Source organism: Triturus cristatus, chromosome 9, assembly GCF_964204655.1.
Source record: "Triturus cristatus chromosome 9, aTriCri1.1, whole genome shotgun sequence".
NCBI lineage: Eukaryota > Metazoa > Chordata > Amphibia > Caudata > Salamandridae > Triturus > Triturus cristatus.
Genome location: NC_140592.1, coordinates 903,246,425 through 903,272,168, shown reverse-complemented (window position 1 = coordinate 903,272,168; position 25,744 = coordinate 903,246,425). Strand labels below are relative to the sequence as shown.

Below are 25,744 nucleotides of genomic sequence, written 5' to 3'. Positions count from 1 at the left end.
TGCCCAAAGTTAGCTCAAACTTACAGTAAGCACTGATTGAGTTCAGTGAGTTGCTCAACTGCTATGACTAAACTGGGCAAATATTGAGCTATAGCTCCACTACCCCTTTGAGCTACACCTATCCCGCGATTTATAAACGAACCCCGGTAGTAGAACATGTATATTCTGCCATATGTGATTGCTCCTCATAATTCTCTCCTGGGTTTTCTCAACCCACAGGATTATGGTGGTCATCACATTAGTCCAGCCATGCAGGCCAGTTATCATGCCTCTATACTTCACTTAAATCCCTTTAGGACATTTTTTCACACAAGTAAAAGAACAGAGCTAGGAATACAAATAATGTAATAGTAATCTACTGGAACACTTTCACTTCGTGGTTCTTTTTTTACCAGCCTGAAAAACATCAAAAACAGATTTAACTTAAACATTGCAGTTTTCCCACCGTACATCACTTCAATTTCTGAATGCTCTGCTAGTTGTTAACGTATAGGATACAAGGACCAGACCCCATGTAAATTAGTAAACTGATTTATCATCCTCCAGAAGCTTCTAATGTTCTTCCAAAATCGAAATTTCCTTAACTGCTAGAAAGTAACAAAAATAAGTAATGGAATATTACTAGAAGTTAACGACTGTGGAACTTTAGGGCCATAACCCTCCACTGGAAATGCTGTAAGGAGATGAAAATACATCTGTTTCATTCTCCGTAAGGCCAGAGAATGCAAAAATTAGGAAATTGAACTGGTAAGAAAATCCAAGCCTTCGGGATTGGCTGACATAATATTACTATGTTTAAGTTTATGTCTTAGGGGCTGATTAGGATGGCGAGGAGACCGCCACCAACAGCCAGCCTGTGTAGGCGGGCGGAAAGCCCGACAGCCATGCATCCAGAGGAGGGCCTTCCAATCCCTAAAATGGTGGCGGTGCCTACCGGGCACCGCCGTAGGGATTAGGATGCTCCCTCCCTGCCAGCCTTTCCATGCCGGCTCACCCACCATGAAAAGGCTGGCAGGGATGGACATTCAACCCTGGTCCTTTTCGGTGGGTGTCCCCCTACATATCTCTGTACAAAGTGACAGACACCACATGGTGCCTGTCACGTGGTACAGGGATATGTAAAACATCCCTTTTTAACATTGCGGTCGGGTGCTGCAGCCAGCAGCACCCGCCGCAATGTTAAAGGAGGGTGATGCGACCACCACGGTGGCGGTCGCATCCTGATTCCTATTGTGGGACTGCCACCTTGTTGGCGGGCGGTCCCAAATAGGAGACGATGGCCGTAATCAGGCCATTAGTTACTTAAAATCATGCATGCAAGAGAAAGTGCAAATATGACTAGCAATAATTAGCCCATAAAAAATCTTTAAACAACCCTGCATTCGTCTTTGTGCATAACTTAAACATGAGTAAAAACGATCTAAAAGACGAGTAAAAGAATTGTCTCAAAGTTTCATCGCAAACTATAGTTAATCATGATAATCTAATCAATGTCCCCCCGATTCATCATTTTGTGAGGAGAGAGATGAGAAGCAAGAAAGATCAACAAAAGTTGTCCTACAGGCAACCAATAAAATCTCTAAAAATGCAATCATTCATAAGGAGCTGCAGTGTTTAGCAATTTTTCAGCTGACTGAATGTATTTCACAAATCTCACAGCCAGAATTCAATGCGCTGCTTTCAGTTAGGCCATTACCGCAGGTCTGCCCGAGCGTATGCCCAGTAAATGAAATTGGGGTTATAATAATACACGCCTTTCGGTCAACAAGTCACAAATCCCAGCCGTACTGATTCGCTATATGATTGGCAAATCCTACAAAGTGTATTAGTGCTTTTCCTTTTCCAAAAGGTATACAATCCAAGGTTGGCAAACCAACTAACTGATATTGGATGAGTTATTTTTTTACTTGTTTCAACATGCAAGCATTTAAAAAAGGTTGCAAGTCCGGTTTGTTATAGTTATTTAAGATTGTCCAAGTGTGCGTGCGATGACCTAACCTGTTTATCTGCCAGTTGTGAATTCTGACGCACAACATTCGAGGTAAACATTTTAAAGGTTGTGAAGGTGATAGCAGCTACCAACAGCACTATTGCCTGTAAGTTCTCTAATGAATGGTCCAGATAAACCTGAGTTGCTGTCTTGCTGCCTGGGCTTGTTATTTCTAGCCACAGTTGGATTTCCAGTGAACCATCCCATGCAGAGCGCAGCGGAAAGCAGGTTTTCATAAAAGCCTCTTATGTTTCCAGTTTTTGGATGGACAGGTCAAACACCAGACAGATTTGTGCTCGGGAACCATGTTTTGGAAGGCTGAAAACCCTCCTATAGGTGCCACCTAAGAGTTTATCCAATATAATGGAACCTCTTCCAAACAAGGCTTCTGATCCATATGCTAAAGTAGGCAGTAGTTTGGCGCGAATAACTCCCATTAAGGGTTAGAGAGAGGGGTCTACTCTAAACGTTTTTTCAAAAGTTTCAGGAATGCATTGAGTAAAGAAGCTTCTTTAGATTTTATGGACTCCTTGTGGAGAAGAAAATTTCCATGATTGTCCACAACCACTACCAAGTACTTCTACTCCAAAGTGGTTCTAATTTGGAGGCCGTTAAGGTACCACAGGCCTGGTTCCTTTATCTTTCTACCCATTATCATTATTCTGGTGTTCTCTGTGTTGATGGAAAGGCCAATGCGTTGTGTGTAATCATACAGTTTATCCAGAAAACATTTTAGCCCCACTGTAGTTTTCGATATTAAAAGGGCATTGTCTGCAGACAGAATGCAGCTGATTGATTTGCCTCAGGGCCCTGGGACATGCACATTGTTTGTATTTTACAGGTTATGGAGTTGCCATCTCCCAGTTTAACTTAGAGCCAAGTATTTGAGTACACTGTGACAATACTCTTTAATAGGAGGGTTGGGATGTTGCTTGCTGCTAGTTCCTTCTATAAAATGCTGCATGGGACCAGGTCAAATACAGCTTTGAAATCTACAAAGCATGGATATACCATGGATTTTGTTTTGATCGCTTTGTCGGTCACCATAGCCAAGGCCAGAAACTTTTCAGTGGTTCCAATCACCTCACTATCCCCCGTTTGATGTGACAATACAGGGTTCATTTGCCCGGTTCTCCAGCTCACCAAGAAGAAGGTCTGAATAGTAGTTGGCCTCATTGAAAGAGATTTGTCGATATCTTCCCAGGTCCAAGGTTTTTCCTCGTTTATATATCGGGCAGATTATTGCACCTCTCAAAGAATCCAGTCTCTGTTCAGTGGCGATGCGGTGATTATATCATGGGGTTAAGCGAATGCGCAGAATTCAGGGTTGGTTTAAAAAAGTTGTTGGGGCAGGCTATTTGGTCCCGGAGCCCCATCACGCCAACTCCTGTTAATCACTTCGAGGATGTGTCAACAAGAAATTGCTCCTCAAACAACAACTGTACGTTGTAGTCTTTTAAACTATATCCTTGCGCTATATGACAAACAGTCTAAGAGTGTCATAGAAATACTATAATTGTTATGCCAAAACAGATTAATTTAAATTAAAGGATTCAATTTGTTTTTAATATGGCTCCAGCAACCCCCAAAGAAAGTCATGGTCAGGTTTTCTATCCCTTTTTAAAGGATAGTTTTTTTGTTTTTGTATTGTATTTTGATTCATTATAATACTTATTAACATATATCCTTGTAGTGAAGTGCATCACTGAAACTCCAAGAACATGACACAAAATGACAATCTGGTGCAATTAAAGGCAAAAGCCTACTCCAAGACAAGAACTGATATTTTAATAGCCTTTCAAACTTCATTGTGTATTTTACCTCCACAAGTGCAATTTAAAACAAGCATTGGCATAGCCAATATGTCTCGCCTTTGGGACCTCATAAGTGTTTAGCCATGCAACAGTTGCATAACTAAATACTTATAAGGTCCCAAAAGCGAGACCTATTGGCAAAATGCAAAGCGGCCGTGCTGCCGCGAAAGTGAAAGTGATCGCGATCATGATCAAACATCAAATCGGCCGAGCGGCCGCGAAAGTGAAAGTGATCGCGGTAAAGCGCGGCGCGCGCCCGCGCACATGCACTGTAGCTCTAGGCTGGCCTGGTAGCACTTTTTGGAGCCCTCTCAATAAGTCTCGCCAGACCAGCGCATGCGCTGGGTCAGGCGAGACCTAAAAAGATTAAGAACCGCAATCTTACCCTTCTTTGCTGCCTTGCAAAATACTGCAGCTTCAGAATTCTTCGCCCATTCAGGATAACATCAGCAATGTCTCCCTCCTGCAGGCAGACATTCTCCAAGTATCTACCCACACATACACATGCTTCAACCTTTCAAAGTATGTTGAGACACCTGAAGAATAACAATGCTTCTCAGATACTAGTACACTGCCTAGTGTTCTGTGTAATACAAGAGCTCATACCTTTTGAGTCATCCAAACTCCTGGATGAGTGGCAACCTTTTTGATATTTAGACAAATCATACATGTTACAGGCCTGTGACATATTAAAGCAGAAACAGAAATACTGCAAGTTTACATGCATACAAATGTGTATACCCCTGTCTACAAACAGTAAATATATGCTCCATGTATCTTTTTTTCAAACTATGACCAGCTAAGGTGTCCGAACTTAATGACCAAAATCATGGCCAAATAGCAATATTTTTTATATGTAGATACATTAGCAGTACCACCACTGTTACAGCCTACTAAGTGTAGTTTAGCCTAAAGCAGAAACAATAATTGCATGACTGAGGTGCATACAAACAGATATGTATATCTTTGACACTAATGACTACCATGGATTATGACTTATTCTTCAAACCCGCAAAGTGTTTTACTTGAAATAGTATGAGTTGGTTCAGGTCATTCGCCAACAACCACAAATAATTGGTCACCGTGCGGGCAGCAACTTCCAAATACATCAACATGATTTGTTGGCCCCCACACACATCTACACTTGCTCCTACTGTGTTCTGTTTGAACATGATGCTGTTGAGAATTCTGATGGTGGAGAATGGCTTTAAGGTCCATCAATCTGTCAAAGACACTTTGATTCTCCTAGAAACCAACTTCATCTAAGTCATCCTCACTTTGGTTGTCTGCTTAAAAAAAATTACAGAAGTGGATGGTCTCCAAATTTTTCAAGCTCATACTCATCCAGAGACATAACCACTACAAATTAGATATGGAGGGCCCAAATGAACCTAAATCTGATGGCTTCACGCCCCTTGAAGTAAAGTCCCTTGTTTTCTGGATCAATCACTTCTTATCAATGTCATTGATCACACCGTAAAGCCAAATACTGCTACACTAAACTCACTTAAAAAGTAAAAGCCTCAGTGACCCCTACTGAATTTTAACCAACGGGCCAAGTGTTAGTCCCATCTCGCATCAATTATGCAAATGCCACTCTCATGAGAGTCCCATAACACACTGTCTCCTTTTTCTGTAGTCCTGCTTCAGGCAGCCAGACTCGTATAAAGCGCCAGAAAATTTGATCACATCAGTCAATTAATAGAAGAACAACACTATCTTCCTTTTGAAGCCAGAATGCATCATATTTAATCTATCCACTGCGCCCAGCCCATTTTTCTTGGATTCACTATACAAATCTTTACATGGAACAAACATCTCGGAAGCAGAGATACTCACACTCCAGTTCAAAAATTAGATCTTATAGTCCCTCCTCCCAGTCCTTCTCAGGAGGAGCCAATCTCTCAAACACCCTCTCCTGGCTGAAATGAGATTCCAAGAAGATATCTTCACATTTTACAAATTTTGAAAATGTGTCTATACAAACAACATCTAAAATAAGTACTCCTTTATGTCCACCCTTCTCCTGTCCACATAATTCCTCTCTCACTAATCTTTATCCTGGATTCCTCTTCGTCCCTCCCCCCATCTTCACTACTCCCTCCTCATCCTCCCTGTTCCCCCTCCTCCTTTTTACCTCACGCATTCCCACTATCCACCTCTAGCTGATGTTTCACCTCCTACCCCCGGCAACTGCACTTTCGCCATCTCCAGCTGGACCACTCCAGACCTCTATTCTCTCATTTTACCTGCTGCACTCTCCCCTCCTTCCTAAGCAAGCTCTTCTGTACCAGAAGATCTCCGTCTTCAAAGTTTTCCGTGCACCCGGGGGCGGCATCGAGTAAGTATAACTTGAGCCATGCGCTGCTTATGACCTCATACAGTACATCACTAATGGCATATTCTATGACATTGATAACATCACTGAACACATCTGAAATGACATCAGGGATGGAAACACTGTATGGTGAGGGCATGAGTTATAGTGACTTCAGTTAGCTATAACTGGTCAATTTTAGTGTTTTTTTAAAGTTTAAAATGGTATATTTTAACTGCTATTTTCACCTAACTAGAACATCATTTTAACCTTTGGTTTTTCCATGAATATTAATATATATTTACCTGTATCAGCAGTAGCCCCAATGTTACAGGCCAGTTACATGTATTTTATGCTACAAAAGAAGTGTAATAATTATATAGTTGTCATATGTAAACGCAGGTGTGTGTATCATAGCCAACAAATTGTAAGACTCTCTTCTACATGACCTGTGATCATACAATGACCTTATATCACATCCACACTTCATTACAATAGACGGTGCCGCCGTCTTCTCAAAGTCCTGTCGTGGATACGCTTTTTAATCACTTCAGTTAGAGAAATATAGAATGCAGTGAATGTAGTCCTGGTAGAACAGGAGCCTATTTAGCTCTTGAACGCCAGCATAGAACAAAATAATACAAGATTTATGAAAAGGAACAGAAGATGGGCATCAATACCATTGCACGGAGCAGTATGCATTAGGCTCTGTAAAGGCGATATGTGAAATGTTTTTCTGGTGTCCGTGCATGTGTTAGTTGGAGCATGCCTGAATGCATCTGAAAGCAGGGAGAAGATCATGCTCCCAAAGACAGATACAGCTGACATTATCCTGAAGGGATGCTGAATTACAGAAAGATATGGAGAGATTCAAGTAGGCACTTCATATTGCTCTGGAACCAGCAGATTTGGAGGCGCAATTTACAATGAAAGTACACTTGGTAAAAATATTTAAATGGCTGCTGTGGACTCAACATTGTAACAGCTATTAAAATATTAATTTATCACCTTGGGTGCTGTACTACTCTTTTAACGGATCCGTTCTCCAGGGCTTAGTGTTTACAACTCGCCAATGTTTCTTGTAGCGCTACTGTTTTAAATACAGTAGAAGACACTTATGTAGGAGTTCTACATGCACTAAAACCTCATTAGTTAGTTAGCTATAGAAAAGAGTAAAACAGACAGTTTCCATATAAGTGGATAGGGTTCAGTATGAGGTATCGAGAATGGTTTGGCCATGAAATATATCACAAGTAACTCTGAAGCAAATGTATTCCCACTATAATGATTCCCAATAAGTCATACAAATACTGCACGGCAAGAAGCAACCAATGGGGATGCCATAGGCATGCTTAAAGCAATAGCTAACACAGCATATGGCACTAGGACAACCATTGAAACACTGCACTCTCTAGACACACAAAACACATCAACAAACCAATCTAGCTTTGGTCACAGAAAAAATGCCCCCACCCAAAACAAGGTGAACATAGAATATAAAAAGGAGAAGATGCTATAAAATACCTTGGCCAGTCAAAGGTGTCAGAGGATGTCATCTCACCATCTACGCCACTAGCTACTTTAAAAAAGTTGATTAAAGGTCCTTCCTTGGCTTCTTGAAATGTGCCTTAAGTTAAGGAGATAACAAACTAGTTAATTCAAACGTCACAGATGAAAGAGGATATTAACTGATCTCTACAAAAGTCAAAAGTGCCTAACAATTGTACAATCAACTTTCCATACAATGCTGAAATGATCAACCGTAAATTCCTATAAATCATGTACCCTTTCTTGCATAATATAGACAAAAGGGGGTGTTACTCAGTCTTGCCTGTATGTTAGAATCATTTGTCGGGAACATCTTTCAATGTCGTTCTTCTCCCAGGGAATGTTGTTGGCCTTGGTTTCTGGTTGGAAATGGGTTAATATTCAGTTCAGCATACACATACCTGACCAATGGATATGGTCATGTAGCTTGTTTAATTCTAGCTATTGTACTACATGCACTAGCGATTCTCCCAGTAGGCTGTGACATTTCTTCTACAATCTGTTTATTCCAGATAGACTCCTTGACAGATATCAGGAAGAATCTTATCACGACTAGGCCTGGGCGGCGAACTCTACTCCGTTCGCGGAGTTTGCAGCACTCCACGGAGCTTGCAGAGTGCAGAAAACTCAACGGAGCGCAGTGCAGCGGAGTTTTTTCCTCGCTCGCACTCGCCACAGTAAGATGGTGAGCACGAGCTGGCGCTCAAGTAGAATTTCTACTGAAGAGTCAGGAAGATCAGAGCAAACGGCAGTTCGCGCTGCATTCCGCCACTTGCGGAACTCAGCAGAGTTTTTTTGTCACTTTGAACTCCGTCCAGGCCTAGTCAGACCCGCACTAGCTGCGTGGTCTGTTTGTATCTGATGTCCCCGTTCGGTGGTGTAATGACCCCCTAGCCACTGTCTCTCCACTCCCTCTGCTCAGGTGTTTTTGGTGACCCTGTTAATTAAACGCCTATAGTGGGTTTTCCTTGTTTCTTTGCGACTTCATGCGAAACCTTTGTGGGCGCTTCCCAGGTGTTACTGGAATCAGATTTTCATCTTGTGTATGACCTACTTTCATTCTTTGAGACTGCCTCCGTACATGAGAACTCGCAAGTTTTCGGCAGTTTGTTACGTGCGACCGTCATGTGATAGGAGGCATGGTCTATTTAGATTGCATCCTACGTGTTCCTGATGCTTGACTTCGATCTTTCTATGGAAGAAATGGATCCTTCTACGGACTTCTTTCTTCCTGTATTTCCCCTGGGTCCCTTATTCTGACGGCAGACGGATTCTTTGCCTTTTATCTCAGACCTGCAAACAATGCTCCGCTGGTTTTAGGATACGTAAGGCTATGCTCACCTCTGTTGTCATTTAAGTTCCACTCTTCCGTCCCCAGGTCAGTGCACTGTGCCTTAGTCAGCTTCACAAAGAGTTTTGGTCACTCGCTCCATGGACCTTGGATAGTGAGTTACCCCTTTGTAAGTCCAGTGTTGTGCAGCCCGGCCCCCTGTGTGCTCTGGCTGTTCTTTTGTTTGGAGACTTTGTTTGGCTGTCTAGACTGTGGCCTGATCTCCTGGACTATTTCTTATTTTGCTAATAGGAAAACTTGGATTACCGCCTATGAATAAATAATAGTTTCTGTTATTGATGCCTTACACGATACTGGTGAGCATATCCTTCTGATGTTTTAGAGGAAAGTGATCTTGGGGCTATACTTCATGTGCTCTTCCATTTCTTGAATTATACTTATCCCCTTATTGTATTTGTTTTCCTTAAAGGTGTTGCCTGCGGACAGTTACTCTGTTTTCTGTGTCATTACTCTGGGGACTTGTATCGAGTAACAAAAATGAGGCAGCCACCCTAACTCTATGAGAACACCTTCCTCCTTATTTCCTTTTTTCTTCTCCCTTTCCCCTTAAGGCTAATTGCCCACATCTGTTCACCAGTCAGTGCGGAGGGTTAGTCTGGGGGTGAAAGGATGGACTATCTCTGTTCCCGCGGTACCTGGATTTCAGGTGAGTGGAACTTTTGCCAGATCTGCCACCCTTGCTGGAATGTCTTTGTGCTTCTACCATGAGATTTGTTTCAGACTTAGATTATGAACTCGTTTTAGCAATTTGTTCCATCTGGTCGAGGTTATTAGGAACAGGGGTGTTTACCTATGTGACCACCACAAGTTCACCAACTGAGGGTCCCAAGATTTGAGCTTTCAGACCTGTTTGACTGCACAGGTTTTATTTCTATTTATACTCCACTTATTAGTGTGCCTGCACTTGGAGTTTTCTTTTAGTGCTCTTTAACGATATTTGGACTCAATTAAAACAGCATCACAGCTTTGGTTGTTGTCGCTCAAGCTATTGTGAGACACAGATCTATGTGTTGTTAGCTGCTGGGTGATACTACCTGTCACCTGCATTGGATTCTTTTTTAAACATACCTCTCCAGGATATTGGATAAAAGAGCCTTTTGGTGAGCTACAAGCCTCTGCGATTGTTCTGATCTGAGTGGTCAGGCAATCTCGGAACTTTCATTTAGAAATGTGTGTGGATCTTTGCTTTAGCTCTATTTCTTATACCCTTAACACAATATGTAGTTCTGGTGAACATTCTTATCTATCAAACTGCTGATTCGTGAGGAAAACAACTTATGTTTCAGAGTAGTTTCTCCAGTTCAAGTAACATGTATGTTTATATGTAACATGTAGATGGATTCCTTCAACACTGAACCAGCTAAAAGTTAGCACACCTTTGAATGTTTTCATTAAGTCATAGGTATGAGAAGAATGAATGAGAAATTGACAATGACTTCCCAGTAGGTTTAACTATAAGTCCCATTTGTGCACTCTGCAGCCCTAAATTATCACTTTATCAGCAGTGTGATTAATGTGAAAAGAAAATCTATAACTTGTTTCTGCAAACAGGAATTTCTGCTATGGCTTCAGCATACCTGTCTTACAGGTAAGTGGACTGGCTAATATCTTAGTAGCATCTGAAAAGTTTGGTAAGAAATTTGAGTGATAATCACAGAAAAACCTTTTGGCAGAGTATTTACTTAATGGTTTCTCAACACCATGATAGCAAGAAACATAAGATAACATGCAGAAACACCCTAGACTCACATCTACAAGAAAACAGAAGATAAACAGAAGACATTTCTATTCATTAAGCTCATTGATATTTCCAAGTAATTGTAATCGTAATTGCATTTATTTAGTGCATACTACCCCTGAGGAGGCTCCAAATGGTTTTTTCGGTGAGTAACATGCTACTCCGGAACCCAAAAAGGATTAGTGCTGAATAAGTATAGGGAAATATGAAATTAATTTGAGCGGTGGACATGTTAGTTGGATTGAAAAGTATAGTGGAGGGATAGAAGAGGGAAGGGTTTGCATTTATATAGTTCTTGCTACCCCATATGAGGTGTTGAAGTGCTTTTCAGCGAGTGGCACGCTACTTCAGACCCAAAACAGATTAGTGGTGAATTATTATAGGGATACATGAAATTAATTTGAGCGGTGAACATGTTAGTCTGTTATTTGGATTGAAAAGGATAGTGGTGGGATAGAAGAGGGAAGGGTTTGCATTTATATAGCGCTTGCTAACCCTGATGAGGTGTTGAAGCGCTTTTCGGCGAGTAGCACCTATACAGAAGTTGACTGAACACTGGACTCTGGAAACAAGCTTGATATCCCCAGATACATGCCAAGATTAGTGGATGATCTAGTCTGACTGGTTACTGCACACTGAGACAGGCAACAGAAAATAAATGCTTACTACAGACCACTTATTACAGTTTGGACTTTGTAGATCTACTCAAGCGTTTCTTGACGATCAGTTTGATAGGGGGTGTTGTCTCACTATCCTGGGGAGGGGTTGTTGTTGGGTTAGTTATGTTACACACCATGGACCACATGTATCAATATTGGAAACAGAAATGACTCAATCGTGTTTTTCTGAGACTTGCAACTAGGCAATCTCCATTCCCAATATATGAAACTTCATTTAGCGATTCCGAGTGGGTCGCAAATCGACCCACCTCATGAATATTAGTGAGGTAGGTCGCAATTTGCAACCATGTGGGAATCCCTAAAATCACGGGTATGGTGCCTGTTGGGGTCTCCAAACTACCATGTCCGGGGTTACTTTTAAATAAAGCAATCTTTTTTTTTTGGTTTTTTTTTTTAATGCACCCGTTTTCCTTAAAGGAAAACTGGTGCATTTAAAAAAGGAAAAGTTAACATTCCTCTGCGCTTTTGTGGTTCAAACTCAAGACAATGGTCTTTTAAAAACGTTTACGATAGTAGGGATTTCTATAGTTACTGTTCCCAACCACAGGCCCTTCCTCTATTTTCACTTAAACCCCTAAAAAGCAGCCTTTCTGTAACAGGAAATGTGAACAGATGTGATATTCCCAACATAACATTTAGAAAGAATAATTTAGATGTGAGTAAACTCATTTAAAAGGTTTAAAATAAATAATATCCAAGAATATAGAACTCACCTGTAAGCTCCTTAAATGTAAGTTCTAATTTAACTTGTTCTGGAGAGGAACCCCCAACAAATTCAGTTTTAAATTCTGGATCCATAAACTGAAGATACAGGATCTCTTTTTGCAGTGATTTCTTGAACCATGGTCCTCGTTCTTGGTCAGAGCGCAGATCAGGTATTGGGAATCGAACTGCAAGATTTATTTCTGGGGCAGTAACATTAACAGACACACGACAGTTGGATGGTGCACGTGAATCATCGAGAAAAATTTCTGTAAAAGCCTTGTGCTGGAAATACAAGAAAAGAACAAAAATAGTTATGAAATTCTTGAGACACATATGTCTTAAGTTCAAATTAATACAAGTATAAACAACATGTAATTGTCATTTAAATGCAAAATGGAAAGACTGGGTACAAAACTCCTTGAAACTTTGTACAGGTTTGTGATAAAATGTCAGACCATACCCCTAAGAATATATCTTCCTAACATCTGACACTCAAGCAAAGTAAACAATTCGAGAACAAGGGAAGTAATAGCTAATATTGGATGCTGTAAAAAGGCATATCAACCACAACAGAAATGATATGGATTGCAGGCAAAGAGAGAATTACACAGTCACGAAAGACTTTACAAAACTCTGTTCACATCTAAGCAAATATGCTGAATGTATCCTTATTAACTCTTTCTTTTTAATCATGAACCATTTGTCCTTCAGCTATAGACATGAAGGGTCACAAAGCACTTGCTCAAACATCTTTGGAGGCCATGAGAACATGCGTTTCCTGCCTTAACTTCTGACAGGATAGCTTCTTGAAGACAGACATATTGGGAGGTAACTTTCTTTTATTCCAATCCAACACTCAACAGGGGGAGTGGTCGACGGCTGAGCAAGATGGCTGGCAACTGAGAAGGCTCCCGTAGCTCACAGCCTACATCCCAGTATATCCAACATATTATCCGCGTATTATGTCATCATAAGGTGGGTCGCTGATGCAAGAAACCTACCGCTGCCATCCAGCGATGTCAGAGGTGGTCATTGACACAGACCCAACAAGAGACGCCGCGAGGCCTATATACATGGTGCATCCGGGAGCTAGAGTGTCGTGTGGTCCCGCAGGCAATGCACCAATGTCGGTAGCGCGGCAGAAATGGATCGACATCCCACACGGCTGCACCGGAACAAAGTGCCTCATCATCGGCTGCAATCAGTGGGAACCGGGTCCCGGTGGAAAGGAATGTGTTCTACAATAGAGGGAGAGAGCCGGGTGCGGCTGACTCACCGGAGTGCCCGGTGTTGCCGCTGACCGCGGCCCCCGCAGGGGGCCAATCGGCGGTCGGCGCCTTAGTGGCCCCGGGGCCCCGGTCACCCCTCCCCACTCCCTACTTCGGGGGGGGGCGGGGGCAGGGATTCTGATCGTGCCCCCCTCCTTGTCAGGGGCCGGAAGTGACGCGAAAGGCGCGTCACTTCCGGGCCCAGGTGTGAGGGGAAGGCTATTTAGCCTTCCCCCACCCTCACTGGCGACCTCTTTGTCGCCCACCTCGCCTTTTTCGGTCGCAGTCTCCGGCTCCTTCGGTCGTCGTCCTCGCCGCTGCGATCCCGGCCCTAACACCATCTCGAACAACGGTGAGTCTTGCTCTACCCTTCCCGCCCCGGCCCCGGCCCTGGGCAGTACCAGGTCGCCCGGGCCCCTGTGGCCCGGTTGGCCATGGGCGGGGAGGGCGCAAGTTGGGCCAAGAGGGCTCAGGGCCGCGTTAGGGATGTGGTCCGGATGCTTTACCAGACACCCCGCTTAGAGAGGGGAGAGGATGTGGTCCGTCGGCTTAAACTGCCGACTTGTGCCTGAATGTGCTATGTAAATACGGGGCTCATGTAAAGCCGGGATGTGCTATGTAAATACGGGGCTCATGTAAAGCCGGAATGTGCAATGTAAATACGGGGCTCATGTAAAGCCTCCAATACCCTCGGGTCGAGTTCCCGCTATGTGCATATGGACTGTGCCTGAATGTGCAATGTAAATACGGGGCTCTTGTAAAGCCGGAATGTGCAATGTAAATACGGGGCTCGTGTAAAGCCTCCAATGCCCTCGGGTCGAGTTCACGCTATTTGCATATGGACTGTGCCTGAATGTGCAATGTAAATACGGGGCTCTTGTAAAGCCGGAATGTGCAATGTAAATACGGGGCTCGTGTAAAGCCTCCAATGCCCTCGGGTCGAGTTCACGCTATTTGCATATGGACTGTGCTTGAATGTGCAATGTAAATACGGGGCTCGTGTAAAGCCGGAATGTGCTATGTAAATGTGCTATGTAAATACGGGGCTCATGTAAAGCCGGAATGTGCAATGTACATACGGGGCTCATGTAAAGCCTCCAATACCCTCGGGTCGAGTTCCCGCTATGTGCATATGGACTGTGCCTGAATGTGCAATGCAAATACGGGACCCATGTAAAGCCGGAATGTGCAATGTAAATACGGGGCTCATGTAAAGCCTCCAATGCCCTCGGGTCGAGTTCACGCTATTTGCATATGGACTGTGCCTGAATGTGCAATGTAAATACGGGGCTCTTGTAAAGCCGGAATGTGCAATGTAAATACGGGGCTCGTGTAAAGCCTCCAATGCCCTCGGGTCGAGTTCACGCTATTTGCATATGGACTGTGCTTGAATGTGCAATGTAAATACGGGGCTCGTGTAAAGCCGGAATGTGCAATGTAAATACGGGGCTCGTGTAAAGCCTCCAATACCCTCGGGTCGAGTTCACGAGATGAGCGGCAACAGGCCCGGTACCAGGAATTCTCGACTACTGTCTTACGTGACACCTCCCAGCTTCATGCGACAGGGCCCCACTTCCCAACGGCTACGAGGTCGGGAGGGGGGCGCGTGTAGTGGGCGCACCCCCCGTACGTTGTTGTGTGGGGGCTGAGGTGGGCGGGGCCAAGGGGTAGCCGTGGCTACCTGATAGTTGGGGGCGGATCTAGGGTAATCCGTTCCGGCCCGCGGGATCGCGTCCGGTTCCCAGGGGAGGAGAGTTAGCCTAACCGGCGTTCGAGTCCCGGCAATGACGTTGGAACAGCCTTTGATTCTGTGCAAATCACTTAATTTGTCCGGGCCTAACAAAATGTATGTGCTCTCATTCTATTGTATTCCGAATGACGCGCTTAGTGCCTGCATGGGGTAGGAAAATAGGGCACTCAGGTAAAGCGCTCCAATACCTGTGGGCCGATGGCGCGCTACATCCATATGCCAATAGGTAATCGTGGCTGCCCCCATATATGCGTGTCACGATGCCAGTGCGGGCATTGCTCGCGGGTTGTTGCTCCAAGAAACTCCAGTTCACAAGATTGCCTTGGGGCGAAGCGCCCAGTGCCTACACGGGAGAGAAAATGCGGCACTCATGTGAAGGCCATCAATACCTTAACCTCAATCTCCAATAACGAAGATGTTATTGCCATCACGGGCCGAGTTAGCGCCATCGAGGCAACGGTGACCCATGCGGCTGCATGATTAGGTGTTTTGCGCGGAACTAGCGGCCGTGAGCGGTCGCGGGTCGGTGGAATCGAGCCGCGGGGCCGCGTTCGCATTCGCGGGTCAGAGCTCGGGTAATATGAGATCGAGCACCAGTGCCCTGCGTGTCGATTTCGCGTTCGGACGCGGTACTGAGCTCCCAAGGCCTGGGGCAATGGGAATGCAATGCACATGAAGGCGCTCTCCCAGTGCCCTTTGTAAGGGAATACGACGCTCATGTAAGGTGCTCCAATACCGCGGGACGCTTTCGTATTCAAGCGGTTCCATGTCTGGCTATGGAGATAACACCCTTCCCTCGGTGGAAAGTCTGATGCCAGTGACATGAGTGTGTGTCTAGCACTGGGGCCCTTTGGGGCACCACAGCTCACCCGGGCCCTATGCTGCCTGGGACCAGCTAACCCTCTGCCAGGAGGAAGAAGTGCCCCTTTCATAAAATAAACGCTATTTGTGAACCCGACGTGCTGGTACCAGTGCTCAATCATCTCGGGTCGCGTCCACATCCTGTGATTCCGGCCAAATCATTTAAGCTCCCCATGCCTGAATGCGTAAGGAAAATACGGTGCTCGTATAAAGCGCTCCAATACATCGGGTTGATTTCGCACTATGTAAATAGACAACAATCTTCTCAACCTTTCAAAGAGGTGCAGCTCCCATCTTTTCGAATTGGTCGTCGTCGGGTCTCCAGATTTTGGTGAGTCTTGCGCACCCACTCCGCCCCGGCCCTGTCCCTGGGCAGTACCATGTCGACAGGGCCCCTGTGGCGCGGATGGCCACGGGCGGAGGGGACGTAGATTAAGGCGAGTGTGGCGACTCTAAACGGCAGTGACGCGGTTCGCCGGCCGAATTTATCGGGTAGTGAGGGACATAGCCCTGATTGGTAGAGCTCCTGTGGGCGTGCTAAAGTAGCGGGATCGGTGCTCGCACCCCACGTTTTGCAAGCAACTAATCCCCTGGGTGAGGATGGCTTCGAAGCCGCCCACCCACCCTGCGGCTAGTCATTGAGTATCCCCGCGCCGCGTGACCATGGCAAAATTAATCGCCCCCTCCCCCTCGAGTTGGGTCTAAGTGGGGTTTGCTAATGCGGGGCCCTGTAGCACGGTTTGTCATGGGCGAAAGGGGGGGCAAGGTCTATGGCTGGCGGCGAACAGAGAGGGCTGCCTTTCCCTGTGTACTGCGGTCCAATACCTTCGGGAGGGTCGCGCCGTGACCCGGGGCTAATCTATTAAATCCCGAGTTCGCTAGGTACTGCACTCTGGGCAAATCACTTAATCTGCCTCTCGCGCCTGGATATGTGTGTAAATCTATTAAATCCCGGTTTCGCTATGTACTGCACTCCGGGCAAATCACTTAATCTGCCCCGTGCCTGGATTTGTTTGTAAATGCGGTGCCCATGTACTGCGCTCCAGTGCCTTCGGGTCGACTCGTGCGGTGAATATGGGCACTTAACGTTGAGTGCACGAATGTGTGGATAGATATGGGATCATGTACGGCGCTCCAACATCTTCGGGCGAGTCATGCTGTAACTCTGGGCAGATCACTGGATCTCCCCGTGCCCGATGTATGTAAATACGGGGATTATGTGCTACGCTCCAACACCTTCGGCCGAGTACTCTCGTCAAATCTAGAATCCACCGTGCCTGAAGATTTATGTAAATACGGGGCTTATGTACTACGCTCCAACACCTTCGCCTTCGGGTGAGTCACGCCAGCAAGATGCACTTTCTTTATCAGGTGCAAAGGCAATTCTGACCCCCGTGTCGCCTCCTCATGCTTGTTTGGGAGAAGGCATTTGCGCCCCCCCTTGGGGGGCGCGGCCGCGGGGGGAATGCGGCGGGCCGCGTGGTCCTGGGCAATGGATGCGCTGCCACCGAAGGGGGGAATGCGTAATGTTAACGCTGTACTAGTTAAGCGCTTCTATGCCTTCCAGACCTCCTCCTGCCCATGCATCGGCGGCAGCGAGTTAGAGGTTGGCGGCTGCATCGAACTAGGGTTCAGGGGGTTTCACGGGCAAGATCTAAACCTTCCCCTGCCCAAGCGTCACCGCAGCGTGACTCGATGGCGGCGGCCCTCGCGAACAAAGTTAATGAATAGGGGTGCGACGGCAAAGAAGCCGCACACCCTGCGCCGGGGGAGCGGTTAGGAGATTAGCGTCGGTTCTCGGCCCTAATACACCAGCACTGCAAGGCTGGGAGCTGCCGGGGTCCCCGCGGATCGTGGGCGGTGCAACCCCGTGGTGCTCCCTGGATAAGGTTATCGCCCCCCCCTCCCGTCGGCTATGCTGCCGTTGAGGGCGGGGGGGGCATGCAGTGGGCTGCGTGCGGTAGGCGTGGGGACCCGCAGAGGTGGGGTAGTCCGCATTATGCGATTGCGGGCATCACTGAACCCCGCACCTTTATGGATAATTGGTACGAATCTTGAAGCTCCCCGTGCTTAAATGTGTAATGTAAATAAGGTGCTCATGTGAAGCGCCTCAATACTTTCGGGTCGAGTTCGCGCTATATAGTTATGCAACATGTATTGCTGGCTTCCTATAAGGCGGATACATGATACAAGTGCATGCATTGTTCACATTACGCGATTGCGGGCATTACTAACCCCTCCCGCACCTCAGTGGATAATCTGGTGCGGTGCATGCGTGATCTGGTACGGGGAGCGTGGAATATGGTACGATTCTCTTAAGCACCCCCTGCTTGAAGGTGTAATGTAATTACGGTGCTCATGTTAAGGCCTCCAATACCTTCCGGGCAAGTTCGCGCTATATAAATATGCAGCGATTGCAGGCATTGCTAAACCCCCCGCGCCTCAATGGATAATCGGGTGCGGTGTTCGCGTGATTTGGCTCGGGGGTCGTGTTATATGGTACGAATCGCTTACGCTCCCCGTGCCGGCATGGTGTAACGTAATACGGTGCTCATGTAAAGCGCTCCAAGACCTTTGACGTCGAGTTAGCGCCATACAAATAGGCAACATGTATCTGCTGGCTTACTATAAGGCAGACACTTGATACAAGTGCAGGCATTGTGCGCAAGATTTTGCTCCAATACCTTCGGGTCGAGTTTGCGCTAGATAAATATGCAACATGTATGGGCTGGCTTCCTATAAATGCAGACACATAGGTAGTATTCACAAGAATTTGTTCGTGCCCACATTCGCGCGCATCAGGTGATTCCGGGCATTACGACACACCCTGCACCCGAATGGGCAGCCAGGAGCCGTAGCTCAGTGGCACTGTTGCCAGCCTTGGGTGTTGCAGGTCCCTAAAAAGCAGGGGTTCAATCCCCAGCAGTGGAGGCAAGGTCATCTCTGACGGGCAAAATCCAGAGCATTTGCTTGGCCGGGCAGATCACTTAATCTCCCCGTGCACGATTATGTATGTAAATACGGTACTCAGGAATTGCGCGCCAATACCTGCGGATCGAGTTCGCGCCGGGTTGGGACGCTGGGTAAATCAGTGAATATCGCCGTATGATCTCGCTCCCGTGCCCGAATATGTGTGCAAATATGGTGCTCAGGCACAGCGCTGCTATACCGTCGGGTCGATTTCGCGCGTTATAAAAGTGCTATTTACAGCAAGGGTCGCGCTGTCGATCCTGACCACACGTGACCACGTGTCCCTCGTCTCCAACCTTTTGCTGACGGGGGGCTTGCGTCGTGTGTCGTTGTTGTTGTTGTCAGCAACAGATAAAGTATCAGCGTGTGGGTAACAGGCATCTGCTCTCCAGCAGCTCCGTGCCCTGGGAGCACTCGCGTTGCCATAATTCTGAGGCCTACCCATAAAGGGGCAGAGTAGCAAAACAAGTAAATGGGCCCATAGGCGGGCCTCTGGCCTCATTGCTTGAGACCACCATCATTTGGAGATAGGCCCAGGTAAAATAGGGCCTTTTCTGGATGTCTAGGGGACCATTGCGGTTGGGGGTATCCCACACCGGATTCACTGGTCGCGTACGGCGGCCGCTGGGAGACTGGGATCCGGGTTTACGGACACGTTTACCGCACTAGGGGCGCCGCCAGCCAACATAGGGTGCTGCGGTCCCAATAATTGGGGTGTCAGCGGGTATCGTTGGAATCACCCTTTCTGATTAAATAACTTGTGTGTACACCATGTCTCCTCTTTATTAGGACGAGTGGTGTGGGTGATCGGGCATTCATTTGTCGCCCGGGCGGCCCAATGGGCATTGCACCGAAATTGGATGCGACACTTCCCTCAGACCGAAGTGGAATGGATGGGGGTGCCGGGGATGAGATGGTTCGAACTCAGGAATAAGATCGAGCAGAAACTAAGAGCACACGGGTCCACCTTGCCCCACCTGTTGGTGATTCACCTGGGTGGTAACGACCTCGTTACCCTAGGGAGACGTTTGCTGTTATTAGCCATGAAAAGAGACTTAGGGGAAATCTGCAAACGTCTGGGCGAGTGTGAGATCGTGTGGTCAGAGATCATCCCCCGCAGGTTTTGGCGGGGAGCTAAATCCTTAGAAGCGGTAGAGCACTCCAGGAGGCGCTTTAATGGAGCAATGCTTAAGTTCACAGCCCAAAGGGGTTTGGGCTTTATTCGCCATGAGATGATTCGGGGGAATGTTAAGGGGTACTTCGACTTGGATGGAGTACACCTCTCCCAAATAGGCATGGACCTGTTTTATTGGATCTAGGCGAAGCATTGGTGAATAGAGGGTGCAGGTAAAGAGCTAGGTTGGTGGGGGGCCCTGGCTGCGACGGTTAGCCGCCTCCAGGGCTGTGGCGGAGTTACAGGGCGATCTGGAAGCAGGCCGGTACAAAGGGTACCTCTGCGCGGCACCACGTGGTGCCTGAGCCAAAACGAGGAGCCTCCAGAGAGGTCCCGGAAGCCGGTCGGCGCCCCGCTAGGCCTGTGGGCGGTTGTGGGCCTGAACAACCGGGGGCTTGCTATGCGACGCTCCGCCCCGAGAGGGGGGGCGTGAGTAGAATGACAACGGCACGTGATCGGAAAAAGAATCACTTGGGGGGCAGCGCTTGCGGGTCGTTCCCGTGCTGCCCGGCTCATCAGGCGGGGCAGGTGAAGTAGATGGCCGCCTGCCCTTGGATCGCCCGTAAGATAACCCACCTATTACATATCCTGGAATTATGTAATAAATCCTGCAGCATTTGTTACCCAACTACAACTGTTTCTTGTGTCTTCTTTGGGGTAACCTAATTTGGGGGAGGGGGGTAAGCGGGGTGCCCCTGGGGGTACTATGCCGCTGACCGCGGCCCCCGCAGGGGGCCAATCGGCGGTCGGCGCCTTAGTGGCCCCGGGGCCCCGGTCACCCCTCCCCACTCCCTACTTCGGGGGGGGGGCGGGGGCAGGGATTCTGATCGTGCCCCCCTCCTTGTCAGGGGCCGGAAGTGACGCGAAAGGCGCGTCACTTCCGGGCCCAGGTGTGAGGGGAAGGCTATTTAGCCTTCCCCCACCCTCACTGGCGACCTCTTTGTCGCCCACCTCGCCTTTTCCCCCCCTTCCGCTTACCCGGCGGGGTGTGGTGGGGTGGGGTTTTTGGCTGAACGTTTTAATGTTTTCTTTTCGTTGCAGGCGGAGTTACAGGGCGATCTGGAAGCAGGCCGGTACAAAGGGTACCTCTGCGCGGCACCACGTGGTGCCTGAGCCAAAACGAGGAGCCTCCAGAGAGGTCCCGGAAGCCGGTCGGCGCCCCGCTAGGCCTGTGGGCGGTTGTGGGCCTAAACAACCGGGGGCTTGCTATGCGACGCTCCGCCCCGAGAGGGGGGGCGTGAGTAGAATGACAACGGCACGTGATCGGAAAAAGAATCACTTGGGGGGCAGCGCTTGCGGGTCGTTCCCGTGCTGCCCGGCTCATCAGGCGGGGCAGGTGAAGTAGATGGCCGCCTGCCCTTGGATCGCCCGTAAGATAACCCACCTATTACATATCCTGGAATTATGTAATAAATCCTGCAGCATTTGTTACCCAACTACAACTGTTTCTTGTGTCTTCTTTGGGGTAACCTAATTTGGGGGAGGGGGGTAAGCGGGGTGCCCCTGGGGGTACTATGGGTTAGAAAAGTGAGAGACAGCTGCAGCGGAGATTTTGGAAGGCTGCCGGCAGCGAAACTATATCGTAGCAGCCGGCGTGATCCGATCAGCCGGAAGGAGAGCCCTAGACAACATCAGAGGTAACCATGGAGCGGAGGAGGCCTGCAGTGCTAGGGCCCGGGTGCACAGGCCTACTGGGGCATGGAGTGGCAGCCCGACATCGTCCCGGAGTGGCCCATGACAATCCGCTCCACACCGACCTCAGAAGTGGGCAGGGCTCAATAGGTTCACATCTGACTACCGAGTGGAAAAAAGGGGCAGTGGACCCTGCCAGTGACAGCAAAGCGGCCTGCGCAGTGTATGGAGGAAAGGCAGTATGGATCTGAGGGAGAGCCATAGAGTTAAAAGGACAAATGAGAATCAAATGAAGGAACGATCCCACAGAGACACAGTAGAAGCAGACTAGGTCGTCTCAGCGAGCTGCAACTTAGTGTCTTTCACGAGCTGATCAAACAAACCACACCGGGGTTGGGAATCAAATGAAATCCTCCCCCCCCCCCAGACATAGGGGCATTTACCTAGTGGGTTTAGAGCTTAGAATACCCTTGAGATGCTGGTGCCTCGGTGAGGGTGGAGGGCCAGCGAGTAGTGATAGTATCACCATGAGAAAACAGACAGGCCAGGTGGAGCAGCAGTACATCCACAGGCAGGCGGCGGTGATTAGTCAGGTGAGTTGCCAGTATTTTTTTAACTGCCCCACCACCTCGCTACAAGCTGCATATAATGATGGGTGGGAAGGGAACGTGTGGTTCCCATCAAGCAAAATTGGATAAGTTTGCCTGGCAGAAGAGCCAAGATGCTGCGGAGTGCTCCCAGACCCACTACAGCCTCTTACCCAAACATCCACTGCTAAAGACGACCTCACTTTGCAAGACATTATGACAGCCTTAAACAGGGTGCATGCCTTGCTCGAAACACGTATAGACTGTGGCCACAGAGGTCTCACTTGTCTGGGCCGATCTCAGAAATATGAGCGCTCGAGTCAAAGAGGTGGAGGAGACAGCATTGGGTCTGCAGACAGACACCGAAACACTTAAACGTCAAGTCTGTGAACTTCACACCACAAGTAAGACACTTAAAGGCCAAACTTGATAATGTAAGAATTATTAGTGGCCCTGAGAGGGCAAAGGGACTGGCAGCGGATCTATTTGTAGAGGACCTCGTCCTAAAGCACCAACAACCTTCTGGCCTCTCAAGATATTTTTTGGTGGAACAGGCCTCCCCCCCCCACCCCCCCCCCCAAGGCTGATCCTAGCCCACATCTTTAACTTTCGAGATCGCGACGCCATACTGCAGCCAGCCCGTAGTGCCCCTCCAGAGCACTACGGAAACAATACAATTAGTGGAAAAAAGGGGCAGTGGACCCTGCCAGTGACAGCAAAGCGGCCTGCGCAGTGTATGGAGGAAAGGCAGTATGGATCTGAGGGAGAGCCATAGAGTTAAAAGGACAAATGAGAATCAAATGAAGGAACGATCCCACAGAGACACAGTAGAAGCAGACTAGGTCGTCTCAGCGAGCTGCAACTTAGTGTCTTTCACGAGCTGATCAAACAAACCACACCGGGGTTGGGAATCAAATGAAATCCTCCCCCCCCCCAGACATAGGGGCATTTATCTAGTGGGTTTAGAGCTTAGAATACCCTTGAGATGCTGGTGCCTCGGTGTGGGTGGAGGGCCAGCGAGTAGTGATAGTATCACCATGAGAAAACAGACAGGCCAGGTGGAGCAGCAGTACATCCACAGGCAGGCGGCGGTGATTAGTCAGGTGAGTTGCCAGTATTTTTTTAACTGCCCCACCACCTCGCTACAAGCTGCATATAATGATGGGTGGGAAGGGAACGTGTGGTTCCCATCAAGCAAAATTGGATAAGTTTGCCTGGCAGAAGAGCCAAGATGCTGCGGAGTGCTCCCAGACCCACTACAGCCTCTTACCCAAACATCCACTGCTAAAGACGACCTCACTTTGCAAGACATTATGACAGCCTTAAACAGGGTGCATGCCTTGCTCGAAACACGTATAGACTGTGGCCACAGAGGTCTCACTTGTCAGGGCCGATCTCAGAAATATGAGCGCTCGAGTCAAAGAGGTGGAGGAGACAGCATTGGGTCTGCAGACAGACACCGAAACACTTAAACGTCAAGTCCGTGAACTTCACACCACAAGTAAGACACTTAAAGGCCAAACTTGATAATGTAAGAATTATTAGTGGCCCTGAGAGGGCAAAGGGACTGGCAGCGGATCTATTTGTAGAGGACCTCGTCCTAAAGCACCAACAACCTTCTGGCCTCTCAAGATATTTTTCGGTGGAACAGGCCTCCCCCCCCCCCCCCAAGGCTGTGAATGATCAGACATTCGCAATTTTGCACATTCAAATTACCACCTATTCCAATCAGTTGGTAACCAGGTGCAAACTATTTAAATAGGCCAAGAGAGCCTTGGAATGCTTCACAATGGCAGCGCTGTACGTCATAGTGAGGAGGATGAGGATTCTTGAAGCAGCACAGAGAAGTGGAGGAGACAAGAACGTATTTTTAGAGTGCGCCTAACCCTGTTTCAGCAGACAGGGGAAGAAATCCATGTCAAACATAGATTAGACTCTGTTGCAATCCTAGACCTCATAGCTGAACTTCATCCACCACTGCAGCAGATCCTTGATGATAACCAAGTAACTATGATGGAGGAAATGACACTAGCTGGCAACCCCGGGCAACATTTTTCTAAGACTTAAAGCCACCTGACGCACCGAACTCACAATTAGAGCATTAACCTGTACATGACATTAGTCCATGAAGGGAACTGTTGAGATCACTAATGTCTATGTTGATGGCCTACAAGTTATTGGCTCCATTTATGATTTACTATTCGTATAAGGGAAGGGTGGTGGGTGGAAAGGCTGGGCCATTGTCCCCGGAGTTGAAGTTGGGTAGGGACGACACGTGCTCTGCAGAGTTGGAGAAGCAGGTAGTTGTAAGTCTGCCTTTCAGGGAGGCAGGGAGGGGGGGGTCGGGTTTTCTCCAGTTAGAGGGGACAGTTATTCAGTTCTAACAGTGGGAATGAGAAAGAGGAGGGAGACCAGCAGCCATACTCACCTTCCGGCTCATCTCACGAGGTAGAGCAGCAATCAATGACATGCACAGGGCGAAGCAGCTCAACAAAGCAACAGTTAAATATCGACTACCGGGTCCCCCTAAGGATGCATACTATATTGGGAGGGAGGAGGGAGCAACACAGCCTGTTGCTAGGACATAGCCGACACTGTGAACACCCCCACACTGCAACTGCTTACTTGGAACGTTAATGGCCTGGGAGATAAATTAAAACGAGGGTTGATACTGCAATACATCAAACAGCACCTCCTACAGGAGACATGCCTAGTAGGAAACTCCTGAAAGGCACCGGACAGATAAAGCTATAAGCTGGTGGCACACTCGGCCTTCATCACTGGGTCGAGGGGGGTAGGAATACTCTTAAGGGAAACAGTTCCCCTTTACTGTCGAACGGTCCTGGATGGATTTATTTATTTATTTATTTATATAGTTTTAAATAGGGCGAACTTGATCCCGAAGGATATCAGAGCGCTTTACAGTTTGAAGGAAATGAAGGTAACAGATCAGTACATGAGTAAAATAGGGAATATACATAGGCATTGAATCAAATAAGGCACACATAAAAGACAATATATAAACCTGGGGTAAGCGAAGAATGGGCTAGTCAATGAAACATAATGACAAAAGGGGAGAAAATACAATAGTAATATACAAGATTGACAACCAATACTGTAGTATGTCCGAAGCGAATAGAGCTGACAGTCACTCCTCTTGTTAAGGTAAGAACTTATTCATGAGGAATACTTTTGCTTCCAGTTTGAAGGCAACCTTTTAAGAGATTCTACGTATTTCCGATGGAAGAGAGTTCCACATTTTTGATGCAGAGCCCAAGAAGGCTCATTGGCATGCTCTCTTTTTGCGGAAGATCTGGGGTTTCAAGAGGAGATAATTAGCACTCCTCGACGGTCTACCC

General features: G+C 47.5%; 1 protein-coding gene across 1 annotated transcript in view; it reads right to left on the bottom strand.

Annotated features, from left to right (window-relative positions):
- Positions 1 to 25,744, bottom strand: part of ATG2B (autophagy related 2B) — a 1,039,004-nt gene that overhangs the window by 748,248 nt on the left and 265,012 nt on the right. Inside the window, exons 15-16 of the mRNA XM_085626438.1 lie at positions 12,152 to 12,425; positions 7,646 to 7,748 (exon numbers count right to left, since the gene is read on the bottom strand). Of these exons, the coding sequence (XP_085482564.1) occupies positions 7,646 to 7,748; positions 12,152 to 12,425 (377 nt within the window). The remainder of the gene's footprint in view (positions 1 to 7,645; positions 7,749 to 12,151; positions 12,426 to 25,744) is intronic.